Source organism: Thermobia domestica, chromosome 13 (assembly GCF_964235325.1).
Source record: "Thermobia domestica chromosome 13, izTheDome1.hap1.1, whole genome shotgun sequence".
Classification (NCBI taxonomy): domain Eukaryota; kingdom Metazoa; phylum Arthropoda; class Insecta; order Zygentoma; family Lepismatidae; genus Thermobia; species Thermobia domestica.
The window spans coordinates 177669452-177686139 of record NC_137466.1 but is presented as its reverse complement, the minus strand read 5'-3'; the positions used below and the strand labels follow the sequence as shown (position 1 = coordinate 177686139).

General features: G+C 36.3%; 1 protein-coding gene across 1 annotated transcript in view; it reads left to right on the top strand.

Annotated features, from left to right (window-relative positions):
* Nucleotides 1–16688, top strand: part of Pink1 (PTEN-induced putative kinase 1) — a 47361-nt gene that overhangs the window by 17216 nt on the left and 13457 nt on the right. The window contains exons 3-5 of the mRNA XM_081736957.1: nt 110–290; nt 4346–4525; nt 6969–7091. Coding sequence (XP_081593083.1) covers nt 110–290; nt 4346–4525; nt 6969–7091 — 484 coding nt within the window. The remainder of the gene's footprint in view (nt 1–109; nt 291–4345; nt 4526–6968; nt 7092–16688) is intronic.

The window sequence follows — 16688 nt, the reverse complement described above, 5'->3', positions numbered from 1 at the left end:
CACTGGAAGATTAATTATCTTGATTAATCGTAATTAACATGCTAATTACGCAGTTGACATAACAGTATTAACGCTGGCATTTTATGGTAACTTTTTTTCCCCCTTCCAGGTAGCTCTGATGAAGCAGTTACACCAGATAACGACATCCAGTCATTTCCCTTAGCTGTCAAAATGATGTTTAATTACGATGCAGAGTCAAATGCGATGTCCATTTTGAGGGCAATGTATCGAGAAACTGTTCCTGCACAGTGTCATATTACTAATGCGGAGATCAGTTCATGGGAAAGAAGGTAATACTATTTTATAGTAGGGTTTAAGTTAGTAATGTAATCTGAATGTAAGTAAATTAGATCACTCTCCTATGAGTAACAAAAATAAGCGGAACCATATACATTCAATGCACTGCAACAAGGTTGCTAGGAGGGAAAATTGTAAATAGCATTTATAGACCATCTGTTTCAGTGCAAAGTAATGGTAGAGTACTATGTAATTTCAGCTAGTACAGCCCGTAGTGCTTATGCTATACAGTAGCATGACCTTTTTATCAAGTTTACAAGTATTTCCATTTAAAATTCTTGCTTGTAGTTACAGTGGAGTAAATGCCGATTGGAGAAGTATAAATATTTGTTGGGGCCACGGTGGCTTAGTGGTAGAGCGCTTACCTGTGGTGCATGGGGCCCCTGGTTTGATCCCCGGCCAAATAAGTTTATGGTGGACAACATCGGGTCCGTGGGTTTTCGTTGGATACTCCTGTTTCTTCCCACAATTTAATTTCTTTAATTCTTCCATCATTCACTTGGCTTAATCGTCCGTCCCCCTTAGCCTAAAAGTCATAGTCGTGGGACGTTAAACTGAAAGATTTCATTTCATGTCATCTCAAATATTGTTCTCTGCGCTGTTTCTGCAATTCTGCTTAATACTATGTTGCATTAGTCAGTAAACGTTATTGATTCTTAGTAGTTTTAACATTTGTATGTTTTGTATATATTTCACAAATATAAAACTGCCACAGTGTCCCTTTACTACCATTAATTTTGTAATGCCTAAAATATTTTAATTATAAATTTGTATTTATTTTAGCTGGCATATCAAGGGGTTATCTGTACTTACGCATTTCCTTCGTACATTAACTTCCTCTGTAGTTATGCTTACCAAAGGTCGTCATTGCCAAAAGCGTTACATACTAAGCCTTACGCAAAATATAACTGTGAAGGGATTATGTTATACCTAAAATCTGTTATGCTAGCAGAATTTGAAAATCGTAATAAGTATTTAGCGCAATTTATTTTACGTGCATAATATAATACCGTAACTCGGCAGTGTATTGAGAAAGTTATCAAGACCGAATTTTTGCATTGACTGATATCTTGCAAAACAGTCGGCCATGAAGGAATACTATGTATCTGTATACTTATAGAAGGTTGCCCACGATGAAAATAAGATGCTTTACTCTCCTGCCAAATGACATTTAACCGCTCTGTTGTATTCTGATACATTGCTGGGTACATTAGACTTAGACTTAGTCGATCCGTGGAACGATAAAAGTAAAAAGGATAATTTTCTGGGAGAGGTTTACTTATAACTCTCCACCGCTCATTATAACCACTCAGCGATTCTGAAACTGTGCAAAGATGATTTAATCGTCAGCAAAGCTGGTGTGGCGTCTCATCTGTCGATGTGCCCAACAAGTTCTTGTGATATGTGGTCGGTCGAAAATAGTGAGGCCACACGACCTCAGCCTGCTTTAACCTCCAGTACAGTGCACGTCATTAGAAAAGATTCATTGCAGATAAGTTTGGCCGTACGACACGATATCTCAAAAGGCACAGTTTCTAATATCACTCGGAAGAATCTTACACATGGAAGCGCGCGGACATCGCCTCACAGAGCGCCACGTCCAGGAAAGATTCACAAAGCTAGAAAATTATACGAAACATGCCTCAGAAACAAATGAACTAGGTGTGTACACTGGATGAGAAGTTTCTCGTGCTAGTTCGATTCATTTAGTATCGTCAAACAGACTACAAGAGCCGCTCTGACTTCATGCTACAGTACAAGAAAATATTTTCCAAGGGATGTGTGGTGATGATGGAATATTGCAGTCGAGAAACGCTGCCTTTTGTGGAAGTTCCTTCCAGCACCAAAGTCAAGGCAGCTTATTCCCAGGAGAATGTCATGGACACTTACTCCCCTAATTGTACGGTAATGAGACATCGAATATATGAATCCATATTCAGACAGGGCTCATAGCGAGTCATTTTTTTTTTAAACTAAAATTTACTTTTTTCAAGTTGGTCACTAAAAGTTACTTTTGTTTTTTTTCAAATTTGTCACTAAAAGTTACTTTTTGGGAGGTAAAGTGACATTTTCGTGTGATTTGTGTTCTGCATTGGCAGTTTTCTAAGAAAAATATAAAAATAAATGGTAAAAGACAGAAACTTGTTACTCATTACTCTTCTGAAAGCTTCAGTACTTGCTGGCACATGTGAAACAGTCGGCTTTATTCTCACTTCAGGTTTTATTCTTTCTAAAGCACAGTGGATGGTAGGTGGGATGCTTAAGCTCTCAAGGTGGGGTTGAGAACCCTTATGTGTCTTCTTTCTTCTATCATAATAGTCTTTTAGTTTTCTCTCGTAATAGTTAACGCTCCGATCAACGTTGTGTGTGTGTGTGTGTGTGTGTGTGTGGTTCATCATGTTCGTCTTGTGTTATGCTTCTTGTAAGTTCTTAAGAGTAGGTGATGAATTTGAATATTTCATGGCTTTGAGAATTCTCAGCTAAGTTAAATATAATGTCTGAGATGAAGAAATTCGGAAATAGGCCAGAACTGGTTCCACTTACTCAGAAGCTTTTTACATCTGCTAAGTCTCCTTACCGTAACTACAAAGCATACTTAGAAAACCTAAGAAAGGAGGAAGCTCAAAAACAAGAATTAAAGAAGAAAAGATGAAACAAAACAACAAACAGAAGGGTGATGGAGAAATTGACAAAGGAAAAAAGGGGCATGATGAGATTTTGGTAACTTTTTCGTGTGCTTTTGGTCACTTTTTAACTATTTACAAGAGACCAGACCACTATGAGCCCTGTTCAGATATACCGCTTGTTATCCCAGTTGTTCTACATAAGGCAGAAGAAACGAAATTCTAGTGATCTTATTTTCATCCATCCCTGTGAAATCCCCGAACGCCTCATCGGTGAATTACTGGGTTTGGACTCTCCACGCCGTCCTTGTGCCTTGCAGGGTCTTCGGAAAGTTGCCAAAGTGGTATGGCGAGACATTTCCTTTCTCATTCTACGCGGAAGTTTGCAGTAGTGGAAACGACGCTACTGGGCGATTGTTCGGGGCTGAAGCCGTCACATCGAACATAATCGGTGTGGAAAAAGAGGATTTACTAGCCAGACAAGTGGTTCAAAATTGACTATTTTTATAGTTTTTATAACGTTCTGTACGTGGTGAACAATTATATATTAGTGTTCTTCTTTAAATTGTATGTAAATTCAGAATACTAGACATCCTTAATTATATTAGAGATGGGTGTGACACTAATTATTGACTAGTGCCTAAGTGTAACTTTAACTTAATGTTTACTATCTTTAACATCCATAGTTACAAGTTTTTTTCTTTCTTTCTGTATATATATATATATATATATATATATATATATATATATATATATATATATATATATATATATATATATATATATCAGTTGAAATTCTGATTCTTAAATTCCTTACACTTCCAAGGTTTCGACTCTTCCCTCGATCTTTGTTCACAGAATGTAAAATACAAAGGGATGGACTCGTCGGGGAAAAGCAGTGAAAATATCCCCCTAAACTTTGACATTGCATGACTTGTTAAACACACAAGCAAAGAACAAACTGTTGGAGAGCACAAAATTAAATCATGCAGAAAAAACTGATGCAGAAAATGATGCAGAAAAAACTGAATTCATGTGATGTAATAAGTGAAGAAATAAAGTAGTTGCAATGAACAGAAAGTGAAGGTATTTATGTCCGGGGAACAACTGTTGTCTTTAAGGTTTCTTACTGTAATTTACAATTATCGAATTCTTTTCAATTTCAATGACATCAGAATTACTGAGTTGCAGTAAGCATGATTGATAACATTATTATTATTATTATTTCAACTCCTATTTTTGTCCACGGTGAACAAGGCTCCAGACCGAAAGCTTGGAAATGCAAGGAATTTCTAAGAATCAGAATTCTAAGTAAGTGGCGATCATCTATTAGCCAACTCTCACCTCTAACTTTTTGTTTTCTGTAAGTGTGTTAAATGATTTATAGCTGTACTTTATAGATACATATTTTGATCTTTTCTCAGTATGCAGGACAGAAAGAAACGACTCCCGCCACACTCGAACATTGTCGAAATGTATTGTGCTTTTGCTGACCGGGTACCTGCTCTCCCAGAATCCTTCTCGTTATACCCCGACGCACTCCCCGCTCGAATTAATCCCGATGGTTCTGGAAGAAACATGAGTCTTTTCCTGGTAATGAAAAGGTAAGTATTTTTAAGAATGTATCTACATTTGAATAGTACTGTTTAATGCAAGCAGGGAAATTACATGTGAATTACCTATACGGGACGAATGGTTAAAATAGTTTTGACCTTTGACACAACACTGACTTTTGTGTGTTCCTGTAGATCAACAATTTTTAACTTCCCATTTATATTTCTGACATGTTATTCGAATGCCTTAACTAATACCCTAGTCAGGATGTTCAATAAACTAAACTGTGAAGATGGCTATTCATATTATAAATCAGTATTGTGTCAAGATTTTGAAATGTGTTTATGTGTTCAGTTAGCTATATATTGATTTCTGTTACAAGATGAATGACTGTAATTGTTTCGCCTCAGAATGAAAAGACTTCATTCGCTTTCTCTCTCTCTCTCTCTCTCTCTCTCTCTCTCTCTCTCTCTCTCTCTCAGTTCGATTCCCGGCGGGAGCTCATGTGGTTCGGATTCCACGTTAATCAGTAGGTCCACGTCTCATATAGCCTCGTTGCTGAACGGGACGTTAAACTCAAAATGAACTCTCTCTCTCCCTCTCTCTCTCTCTTTTTCTTCTTTCTTTCTTTCCGTCACATGTACCAGAAAATTGTTGGAAGTGCCGTTATGGACGTGTTCAATTTTATATCCGACGTACAGCCCACAGCGATACTACTGCAGCCTTCTTAAAATCCTTTTTTTCAGAAGTGGAGTTAACCTTAGAGTGGCTCTTCACTAGATATTTGGAGAAATGTCCCTCGACATTTAGATATGCAAGTTACAATTTCACTACGTTTCTGAACTATAGAGAAGAAAAATGCGCGAAGAATGTAATGTGAATTCCAACATAGTTTTGTAAATAGACTATTTTAAAATTATCTGCATTCTATGCTTTTACTATTCGATTTAGTCTTCCTTTTAATCCCTTCACTTGGCGGTAGAGCCCAATTAGCTCTGAATGTCGCGAAGCTGCAACTTGCACGTCAGAATGATGAGTTTAACATTTTTTCAATTAGGTATTATTTTCTCAGAGTTTAATGTAAGGCGAGGGAACTGATGCATGATTTATGTACAGTACAAGGAACACCTAGGAAATTGATAGAGTACAATGATCAAAACGTTTTAGTGCTTACTAAATTTATTGTAGTTAATGAAACGTAGTAAAAAGAAAGACAGTGAATGGTATACCAATGACAGAAATAATTGTAAAATTATCGTTAATGCTAAAAGCTAGAAGCGCTTATCTGGTTTCTCTTTGACTTTTACAAGACGAAACAATATATAGTTTCCAAATTTTCGCTGGGAAACGTCGAGCATTGTCGATGACAAAAAGATAAATACAAGATACAGGAAGATTGAATACAGAGGTGTAGATATTGTTGTGATACTTATAAACGTATTTTTTTCTTCTTTCTTTCTTACCCAAAAGTATCTTTTATTTATACTACTGTGATATGTTTCAGCAGATTAGTTTCAGTTGCTATCCTTAGCATAGTCCTCGTAAAAAACTACAGTTGCTTGAACTCAACTGTAAACACAATTTAAAATCTCCCAGTATCTTCGTCTGTGTGGATATGTTATATTACTGAAAGACCTAATCTTATCTCGTTTTCTTAGTTACGACGGGGACGTCTTCTGTCTAATCCGCTTGTCTTAGAATTTAGTTTTGTTTTCCTAATTTTAATGAAGAAAAGTTCGAAAACTTTATTTTCAATAAAACAAGTTACTTATATATCTCAGAATTTTCAGTCATACGTTATATTTGGCTCAAATGTTTAGAGAAGCCTGAAGTTGAAGATTCAGCGTGTTTAATGTCTCTGGTAAGTTCCTTTATTCTTGGAAACATTTCTTCTAGGTATGATAATGTGCGACTTGTGGCATGAGCTCACAAACGAATCGATCCCTCCCTCTGGTAAATTACGAGAATTTATGAAAAAATTTTTGTTTGTACCCTCATTCTGTGTGTTTGTAAAATCGCCTAAAAGTTATGTAAACGAAAATCTGCAATTCCAACTTGAGGTTTTACCTTACGAGCATTTTTCAGACGGTCTTACGTTTATAAATATTGCTCCATCTTATGGAAGTCGGAAGCCAAATAGAAATCGTAGATATTTTATCTTCAAAAATGGTTTGGTTTTTATCATTCCTGGTAGCAGTTATATTCAGAGTAATGACCTGCTTTTTAACTATTAAATATATTTTTCTATTACAGTTAATCTTATAAGAGTCAAGTATTTAGTGAGAAAGCTCCAGTTTGTAGGAATTACTGATGTAGTTACTTACTTGAATCGCGTAGTTTTAAATTTTATACTAGTTTGAAATCTATTTGTTGCGGGAAGATATTCTGCGCTACCATACCGATTTGGCAACATTGTCTCGTAAAATGTGTATTTTTTTTTTTTTTTTTTTTAAAATAAGCTCCAACTGATTTTTCATTTTTTAATTTTTGTAGATATGACAAATCTCTCAAGCAGTTTCTGGAAGATAATCAGCTCCCTGTACGTGTTTCAATCTTATTACTTACACAACTACTTGAAGGAATTGCTCATATGAATGCACATGGTATTGCCCACAGGTGAGTTATAATTTTAAATAACGTGATGAAGGAAAGAAAGAAAAAAAAAAAACTCAGGATTTAAAATCTTATACAAAAAGGGAACTTAGTCAAAATGGAAACTCATATTTACAGGCATCGGAGCGAGTCTCTTTTTCATCTAAAAGTGTATATATATATATATATATATATATATATATATATATATATATATATATATATATATATATATATATATATATATATATATATATATATATATATATATATATATATATATAATATTTTTTTTTGCCAAAGTCTGATACAGTCTATTGAGTCTTTTTTTTTTTTTTTAATCCTTACTTAGTCATATTGTTTGGATTGTAGCCAGTGTACTAGAAAATGTCAGTAATTAAATAAAAGAAAATAATGATGATGAATAGAAAATCACATAAATACAAGGTAATAAATATAGTCAGTGTGTGTGTGTATGTGTGTGTTTGTGTGGGAAGTTGGAGGACATTTCTCAATCCTGAGGCTAGAAAATCACAGTAGCTGCAGATATATCAGAACTGTAGCAAGAGCACTCTCTCTTTTTATGGGACTTAAGAAGGCGGATAGTTCACCAAAATTTCCTCTAGTAAGTAAAGTAATAAAATCTGCACTCTGCCCGTCCCATGGTACTGCAGATATTGAAAGGAGATTTTCAGTATAAAAAAAATGCTATGACAGAGGAAAAAACTCAGATGTCTTGTAGAACCTTAAACAGTATTTTGATTGTGAAAGATACCTTAAAATTTTATGACAAGCCTCATCTCGTTCCAGTTTCTAAAAAGATGATTACCTTGGGTCAAAATGCTCATAAGCATTACCAACAGTTTCTGGAGGAACAGCGACTAGCCCAGGAAAGAAGTGCCACATTCAGAGAAGTTGAAAAAAACAGAACAAAAACTGGATTGAAAAAAGCAGAATAGAAACTGGAAAATGCAAGAAGTGCTAAGAACAACATAGAAGAAATTAAAAGCCAGCTTAGTGAATGGAAGAGAAAGTATAGTGAGACCAAAGAATCTGCAAATTCTCTGATTGGTGAAGCCACAGATTTCGGAAGGCTCTTGAAAAAGGGGACCTGAAGGAGACACAAATCGCAAAGGGATGTTGGAAGGTAGGGTTTGCTCAAGTAAACCCACCTATTTAAAAAAAAAAAAAGTGTATTATTGGTACAACTAAGGTGATCACATTGAAAGTGTTTTTTATCAGATTTTAGACTTTCCTTGGGAGAATCAGGTGCTTTCACGTTAAGGTATACAGCAACCTTTATAAAGTTCTGAATGCACTGAATGAATTAAAAGAAAGAAAAGAAGAAAAAAACAGCCTTAGATAGTTATAGAACAAATTAATGTATGGATTATGCTTATAGCGTATTCGAAGCAGGGTTTGCCCAAGTGGGCCCAGCCCGAAAAAACCCGGTGGGTTTTTTCGGGTTGGACCCACCTAAAAAACCCACTTTAAAACCCACCTGGGTTTTTGAGCTATTTGTTAGTATATTATTGGTACAACTAAGGCGATCACATTGAAAGTGATTTTTATTAGATTTTAGACTTTCCTTGGGCGAATTAGAGGCTTTCACGTTAAGGTATACAACAACATTCAACATAAGACCTTTATAAAGTTCTGAATGCACTAAATGAATTAAAAAAAAAAAAAAAAAAAAAAAAAAAAAAAAAAAAAAACCTTAGTTTGAGATATCTATAGAACAAATTAATGTATGGATTATGCTTATAGCCTATTTGAAGTAAAATAAGCAATTTTGTACTTTAGAAAATATTTTCCGTGAATAGTGTGCTCGTCGACTTGGCGACACCGACACATTATCACTCATACGTTTGACGGGTTTAAGGTCATAAGTGACGGTACTAATAGTACATATGTAAATACATTAGTAAAACTATTATTATTATTTCTTACCTGTAATGTAAAACACAAGTTTCTTCAACTAAAATTTGATTTTCCAGCAATAACAGTTTAGTTCAGTTGTTTGTTGCTACTCTTCAAATAAGCATTCTGTAGAATCAACACCAGCAATAGCGTAAAAAATTTTGTCAAATTTAAGAAGCTTAATGCTCGGGGTTCCGAAGACTATGTAACGCTTACTATTCAAGTGCTGAGTTCAAATTTCCGTACTAGCGGAAGTTTTGACGTACACGCCGTGAAAGAAATGCTCGGGGAATTCCCGAATTAAACGCAGAAGGATCGGAAATTAATATTTTAACAATAAAACCATTTATTTTACGCTTACGTCTGCCATACGTCTCGTAAAAAGCGGGACAGTCCCGTTTTTGGGGCCCGAGTGTCCCGCGACCCCGTAAATTTAGTCGGGACAGGGAAATGTCCCGTATTTTAACTCCGTTCCATTTCTGCTATCAATATCAGCTGATTCGAAAAGTGAAAAACAAAAAATTCTGACATTGGCTGGGAATCCTCTAATTAGTGAATGAACAGTAAGTACGCTGTTGCATGTAACAGTTTCGAGGATGTTATTACACCACCCTGTTCGACTTGATAGCGAGCGAAATTTGCAATGCTACTTTTTCCATTGCACTTGATGGAAACTCAGATACTCTCCGGAACATTAATAATAATAATAATAATAAAAAAAAAAGGATCGGGATGGCTTTGAGTGTTTCTACATTTACAAACACAGGGAAGATGACTGACCTTTTCTCCAACAACACATTAGATAAGTTAACAAGAATTATAATCTTTTTCAGAGGCTAGGGGCACAGAATTGTGCTTTGGTCCAGGTTTTAGACAAGTGTAAATCTGGTCCTGACAATTACACACGACACAAGGAGAAAAATCAGCTTTTCATCAGATTAAACTGACGAACGTAATTTTGACAAATACAGCCATGTAAATAAAAATTGCTAAACGCGCGAAGAATATTGAAGGTAGATTGTACCACTGCACAGTGGTTCAGAACGATCAAAAACCTGGCCAAAACCTATAACCGTTTATAACAATGTACAAAATGCTTCTAATGCCTCAAATATGTGAAAATTGTATATTTATAGTACTAAGAATTAACGAACACGTTCATCGTTCGGTTGCACTAGCCTTATCTGGAGGAGAGAGTTAGTAGGAAATTTTTGTAAATACTGATAAAGTACTGCGTTTTGGTATGCATTACGTCAGTACATTCACACATAAAAATCTGCACTACACTCACACATACAAGTCTTTATTACACTCACACACATAAATGAAAAACGAGAATTGATTTTGTCAACCACATTTGTATGTCAATCATCACTGTCAGTATCGCTGAATGAAAATGGAATACCTTCATTCTTTTGGTTGCTGGATGCCGCGTTGGCCCCTTCTGCTCCACGCTCCGACGTCTTTAACAGCAGTCATCCTTTAGGTGACAAGCAACGTCTTTTCTTCCCAGTAGCCATGTGCCTAATACGCGAAAGAAAGGGATCAGAAGTAATAAGGAGCATATACAGCATATCCTGATTCGTAATAGTGCGAGAGAATTTGCGTGAGTGACCTTTCCGAAATGTTCGTAAGTCTTTATTCCGTCCCTATTGTGCCTCTTCAGAAAACTGACCTATTGGTAAAATGGCATTCTGTAGCCGATCCATGAACAAGAATTTTATGGACACTAGCAGACACATAGAACCAACTGTAAAGATGAACAACGAGTTTGTCTCCAGTGCATAACTGTCAAAGGCGTTGGGATCAATATCAAATCCAGAATTAATTACAGATAGTACCACCGAAAAACGTGTAATCAGTTGTTTAGAAATCCTCATTATTTGCGAAGATCGGTGTGAGTCCGCAAAACATCTTCTAGCAGTGTTCCCATCCTTGCTTGTTCCACTGCCTTCTGCTTTGGGTCTATCACATTAAGGCCTATATTTTCTCTAAACTGATTCCGAAACTCATGTTTTCGTGATTTCAATAGTTCCTTGTGCTTCTTTCGAACTTGCCATGTCTTGAAATCTAGTCTATATACAATATAAAGGAGGTACTGAAAAAATCGTATGTACGCATGTAAGACTGACAATCCAAAGAGAAATGTGGATGTGTCTACGTCTTTCATAGAAACTCCCTCTAAATCGTCCATTTCTTTGGGAGATGCTTTGCAAAAATAACAGTTTTGAAGAGATTTGTTCTTCAGAAGTGTATTACAACTTTCACATCTACCATAGTGAGAATGAGCTCGTGATGCACAGTAAATTGTAATCCACTGACATTCACAGTTGATAGGTGATCTTAAATCTGCTGTTCGATGCACTGGACTCATTCAACTTTTTTCTACAATAAAGCATGCGATTTAATTTCTGCACTGATATCTGAAACAGTAATACTCTCATCTGACGGGTAACAACTTTCTTAGCCTCGAGTAATTGGTGATAACTTGGATAAATGTCTGCGTTGCGTGTTTTGGCACGAATATGTAGACAGGTGTATTGGCTTTTGGTTAAGTTACGATCGAGAAGCAATGCAAGCGCCTCTTCTTTGGTGCACGGTTTGGGTAAAATGCTCTGGTCCTTTGCGCTTCTAAACGCTTGTCTCATCTTACGAACTCTAGCCGAAGTTGTTTCTGTTGCCTCACGATGTACTTTTTCTGCATCTTGTTGTTCTGATGCCCGAAGCCTCATTTTGGCAGCAAAAGTCAGTTCCGACGTACTTGCAGATGTACGTAAATCTTCCGCTTTCCTCCGTTTAGTTCTGTCAATAGATTCTCTGAAATCCTTCGATGAACAACCGCCAGGATTTGATCGATGTTCCATCTGTCTCCGGAATTTAAATGTCAGTTATTCATCAAGCCATTCTATATGTGTCTTTAGGAAGATGTCATGATTTCTGCTACTCTTATACAGTTTTGGTACACTTGGCTGCAAAACGTGGAAACAATTCGTCGAATGTCTTCACTAACATGGGCTGGGTGATCACCAAAGTCCAATTACGTCAAAACCCAGGTCTGGACATGCCGCGTTTGTTCCCTTTGACAACGTCCTTACATTTCTCTCATTTTAGCATTGACCTGGATGCGTCTCAGCATCATTATGAACTATAGATGTCCTGCACTTAAAAAGTAGGAATGATTAATTTCAGTGTCCTGTCACCACACACAATTACAAAGGAACACGTATTTCACGAATTCGCACATATTCGCACCTAAACTTCCTGAAAAACAATTCATCATGGATTATTCTTTCAGCCATTTCAATAACCCTGCTGGGGAACGCTGGGCACTATACTAAATCCCTGTAGTTTTGTGGACCTTTTGGTAAAGCAAATTAGATTTTGTCACATTAACATATTTTGTTCGAGGGAACGTAGATATGAAAGATACTGCGTAGCCACTTTGGACACTTGCAGTGCTTGAGAGGTATGTTGGTGCCATATACAACAAACGTTTCTTGTAAGCACATGTTCTCAGATACCAAGCCATGAATTTGAATGACAAATACTCAATTTGGCAGCTATTTCACAGATATGTCCACAATGGTTAATTTTCACTCTTTCTAACTCACACGTTACATGTTACTCGTGTTCATTATTTGTATATAGGAAACTATGGATATTTCGTAACCCATATACTAAATCAGTGTCCTTCTAACGCAATTTTCAAAAATTGGGTTTTGGCCAGCTTTTTGCTCGTCCTGAACCACTGTGCACTGATTTAAATAATTTGCATATTTTCCTGTAAAGCATTTTTATAGTACATCTGAAGTTTTTAGGCATCTTCAGTCTGTACAATTAAATGCAGGGTACGAACAGAGAAAAGCAGCTGCTGCTTAGTGAACTTTCGCCTATTATATTCTTGAAAAAAAAAAAAAAAATAAATAAATAAAATGAAATCCTTTAGTTTTAATCTCACGGTTATATCTGCTATACTCAAGGTGACGGTAATGATGAGAAATGAATGAAATGATGGAATGAAGAAAGTGGGAGGAAATGTGAGAATCCCGAGAAAACCCACGCACAAGATGTTTGTCCACCACAAAGCTCACTTGGCGCGAGCTGGGATCGAACTAGGAACCCCATGCACTAGAGGTGAACGCTCTACCACTGAGCCACCGCGGCCTATTATACTCTTGTTCATAACCAGACTACAGTTCATTGCATTGTGTTGGAAAGTTAAGGGGGGGGGGGAGAATCTGAGGTGTCCCGATCCCGTATTCTCATGGAGAAAATATGGCAGGTTTATTTACGTTGGAAGATGTTAATTTCATATAAGACATTTTAAAACATTTATTTATTTCATACAACATGAATTGTATCTTTGTTTTAAATTAATAGACCCCTTTTGGTATTCATATTTGGCGAACGTCAGTCAGGCTTCTGGATGACTTCATCTACATTTGTTCGTTTGTCTGCCGAGCTCCTTTATGGCTATGCTGTTAGTGTATGCGTTTTCGGCGTGGGACCCGGGTTTGCTTCTCGGAGGGAGATCATGTGGTTCGGATTCCACGTTAATCAGTACGTCCCGTCTCATATAGCCTCGCTACTGAAAGGGACGTTAAACACACAATCAGCTCAATTCATTTGTCTGCCTCTACCACACACACTACATGGTACTACTTTCGTCCAACATTTTCAGAGTACAAGCACGAGACACTGTAAATCTCCTGCATAGAATTTGGCGGCATACCAACGTAAAATATCCAAATGGCGGCCATTTTTTCAAACCAGCGAGTATCCACGCTACGAAGAGCAATTTTCAGTCTTTTAAGTTGAAATTTTGACGGTGGAAGCACGAAATATGCTGTATAGATTTTCTCGGCGATCGAATGTAAAATTTCAAAATAACGGCCATTTTTTTCAAAACAGCAGTGAGTAGAAAATTGTTACAAATTGTGTCAATGACAACCTTGAAATATATTTTAACAGTTTTACCCCAAATACATTGAAATATTTCGAAAAAACCCGATTAAACCCGAAAAAACCCAATTAAACCCGAAAAAACCCATATGGGCCCAGGTGGGTTGGGCTTTTTCAAAAAACCCCGGGTTTTTTCAAACCCTGATTCGAAGTAAAATATGCAATTTTGTACTGTAGAAAATACTCTCCGTAAATAGTGTGCTCGTGGACTCGGGGACACCTAGGGACGTTATCACTCATACGTTTGACGGGTTTAAGGCCATAGGTGCCAGTACTAATAGTAAATATATAAATACATTAGTAAAACTATTAGTATTATTTCTTACCTTTGATGTAAAACAGAAGTATTCTTCAGTAAAATTTGGTTTTCCAACAACAGTTTAGTTCAGTCATTTGTTGCTACTCTCCAAATAAGCATTCTGTAGAGTCAACACAAGTAATAGCCTAAAAATTCTTCTCAAATTTAAGAAGCTTAATGCTCGGAGTTGCGAAAACTACGTAACGCTTACTATTTCAAGTGCTGAATTCAAATTTCCGTACTAGTGGAAGTTTCGATGTTTAGTATTATTATTATTATTATTATTATTACTATTATTATTATTATTATTATTATTAATAATAATAATAATAATAATATGAATTGTATCTTTATTTTAAATTAATAGACCCCTTTCGGTATTCATATTTGGGGAACGTCAGTCAGGCTTCTGAATGACTTGATCTACATTTGTTCGTTTGCTTCCGAGCTCCTTCATGGCTAAGCGGTTAGCGTACGCGTCTTCGGCGTGGGCGACGCGGGTTTGATTCCCGGCGGCAGCTCGTGGTTCGGATTACACGTTAATCAGTAGGTCCCGCCTCATATAGCCTCGCTGCTGAAAGGGACGTTAAACACAAAATCAACTCAACTCGTTTGTTTGCCTCTGCTACACACACTACAGGGTGCAACTATCGGTCTTGTAAGTTAAAATTTTCAGAGTACAAGCACAAGACACACTAAATTTCCTGTATAGATTTTGGCGGCATACCAGCGTAAAATTTCAAAATGCCGGAAAGTTTTTCAAAATAGCGAGTATCCACGCTACATAGCGCAATTTTCAGTGTTTTAAGTTGAAATTTTGACGGTGGAAGCACGAGATAAGCCAAATTTGCTATATAGATTTTCTCGACGATCCAATGTAAAATTTCAAAATGGCGGCCATTTTTCCTAAACAGCAGTGAATAAAAAATTGTTGCAAGTTGTGACGATGATAATCTTGAAATATAAATCACATTTTAACACTTTTACCCCAAAGACATTGAAATATTTCGAAAAAACCCGTTAAACCCGAAAAAACCCATATGGGCCCAGGTGGGTTGGGCTTTTTCAAAAAAAGCCCGAGTTTTTTCAAACCCTGTTGGAAGGTGTCATGTCATTGAAAGAAGGGGAATGCAAAAAGCACAAGGACATTCAAGCTCTTCAGAAAAGTGGTGAAAAGAAGAGAAATGCTCTAATTACATCGTTTTTCAATGCAGTCAAAGAAGAACTGAAATTTTTCCAAGTGCAAAGGTTTATATATATATTACTGCTTCTGAGAAGTCAAATCATAAAGATGTTGTATCTTTGAAAAAAGCCAATCCCCATCCAGCACCAGAAATAAAAGCTTTGTTCTATTAAAGACTTTACAGCTGAGTTGTCCCTAAGCTTTCTTTATATATGTTCGAAAACTAAAAATGTGTTTAATCATTTGTGAAGATTGTGGAAAATAGATAAATATACTTTTTATTTCTGATCTTAACCGGCATCTTGGTAGGGGTAAATCACTATAAAAAATGTTACATTTTGTAACTTATGACTGAAAGTTGAATTCGAGGCGGGTTGGTCTACAAAGTCTCCTTTTTTGCTTTATTTAGTCTACGAAGTCTCCTTTTGTGCTCCATTTGGTCTACAAAGAAGCTATTTTCAATGCCATTAGACGCTCCGATGTCTGTATTTATGAAATATTTACGATTATGCTTGAAGTGGAGTCTTCTCTATTCTGTACCAAAGTTTTAATCCCATTATGTTTTTCTTTGAGCAAGCTTTCGCTGAACGCTCGAGAAGAGTTACAATAACAAATTTTCCTCTTGTTTATTTTTCTATAGTAAGAACGTCACATGTAAATAAAAGGTTTTTACATAAGAGAATGAGTGTTCATTATTAGATATACGAGGGCGATTGAATAAGTTCTTGGAATGATTCAGTTGGCAAAACTGGTTCCAAACAGTATACTTTTGCATAAAATATATATAAAATATGGAAGGAATTGCAGTGAGTAAAGTGTAATTATGTTATGTACTCTCGAATCAGTCAGCTGAGCTCAGTCGGTAATCAGTTTATTGCAATGCACAGTATAGATATGTGGCTGGAACTTTTGTTTCGCCTTTATAACTTGGAAGTGGTGAAATAATGAAACAGTGGACGAAAATTTGATGAATTTCATTTTAGTTTAAGCTCAGTGTGAAGATGTATCATACAAGTATCAAAGGGATCGGGTTTTCAGGTTGCGTATCTGCAATTTGGGGAATCATTTTTCTACTTTCATAATTTAATCTATGGTAATTCATGATAGATGTGACAGATCTTCAGATTTCAATAAACTAGTACAAGCAAATTCAACTTGCAACGTAACTTGGGGAAAGGGTGCGTTACAAAGTCACTCGAACTTAGGTGATGTAATATTCAATGGTAACTACCGCAAAATGTATGTTATATTGATGCAA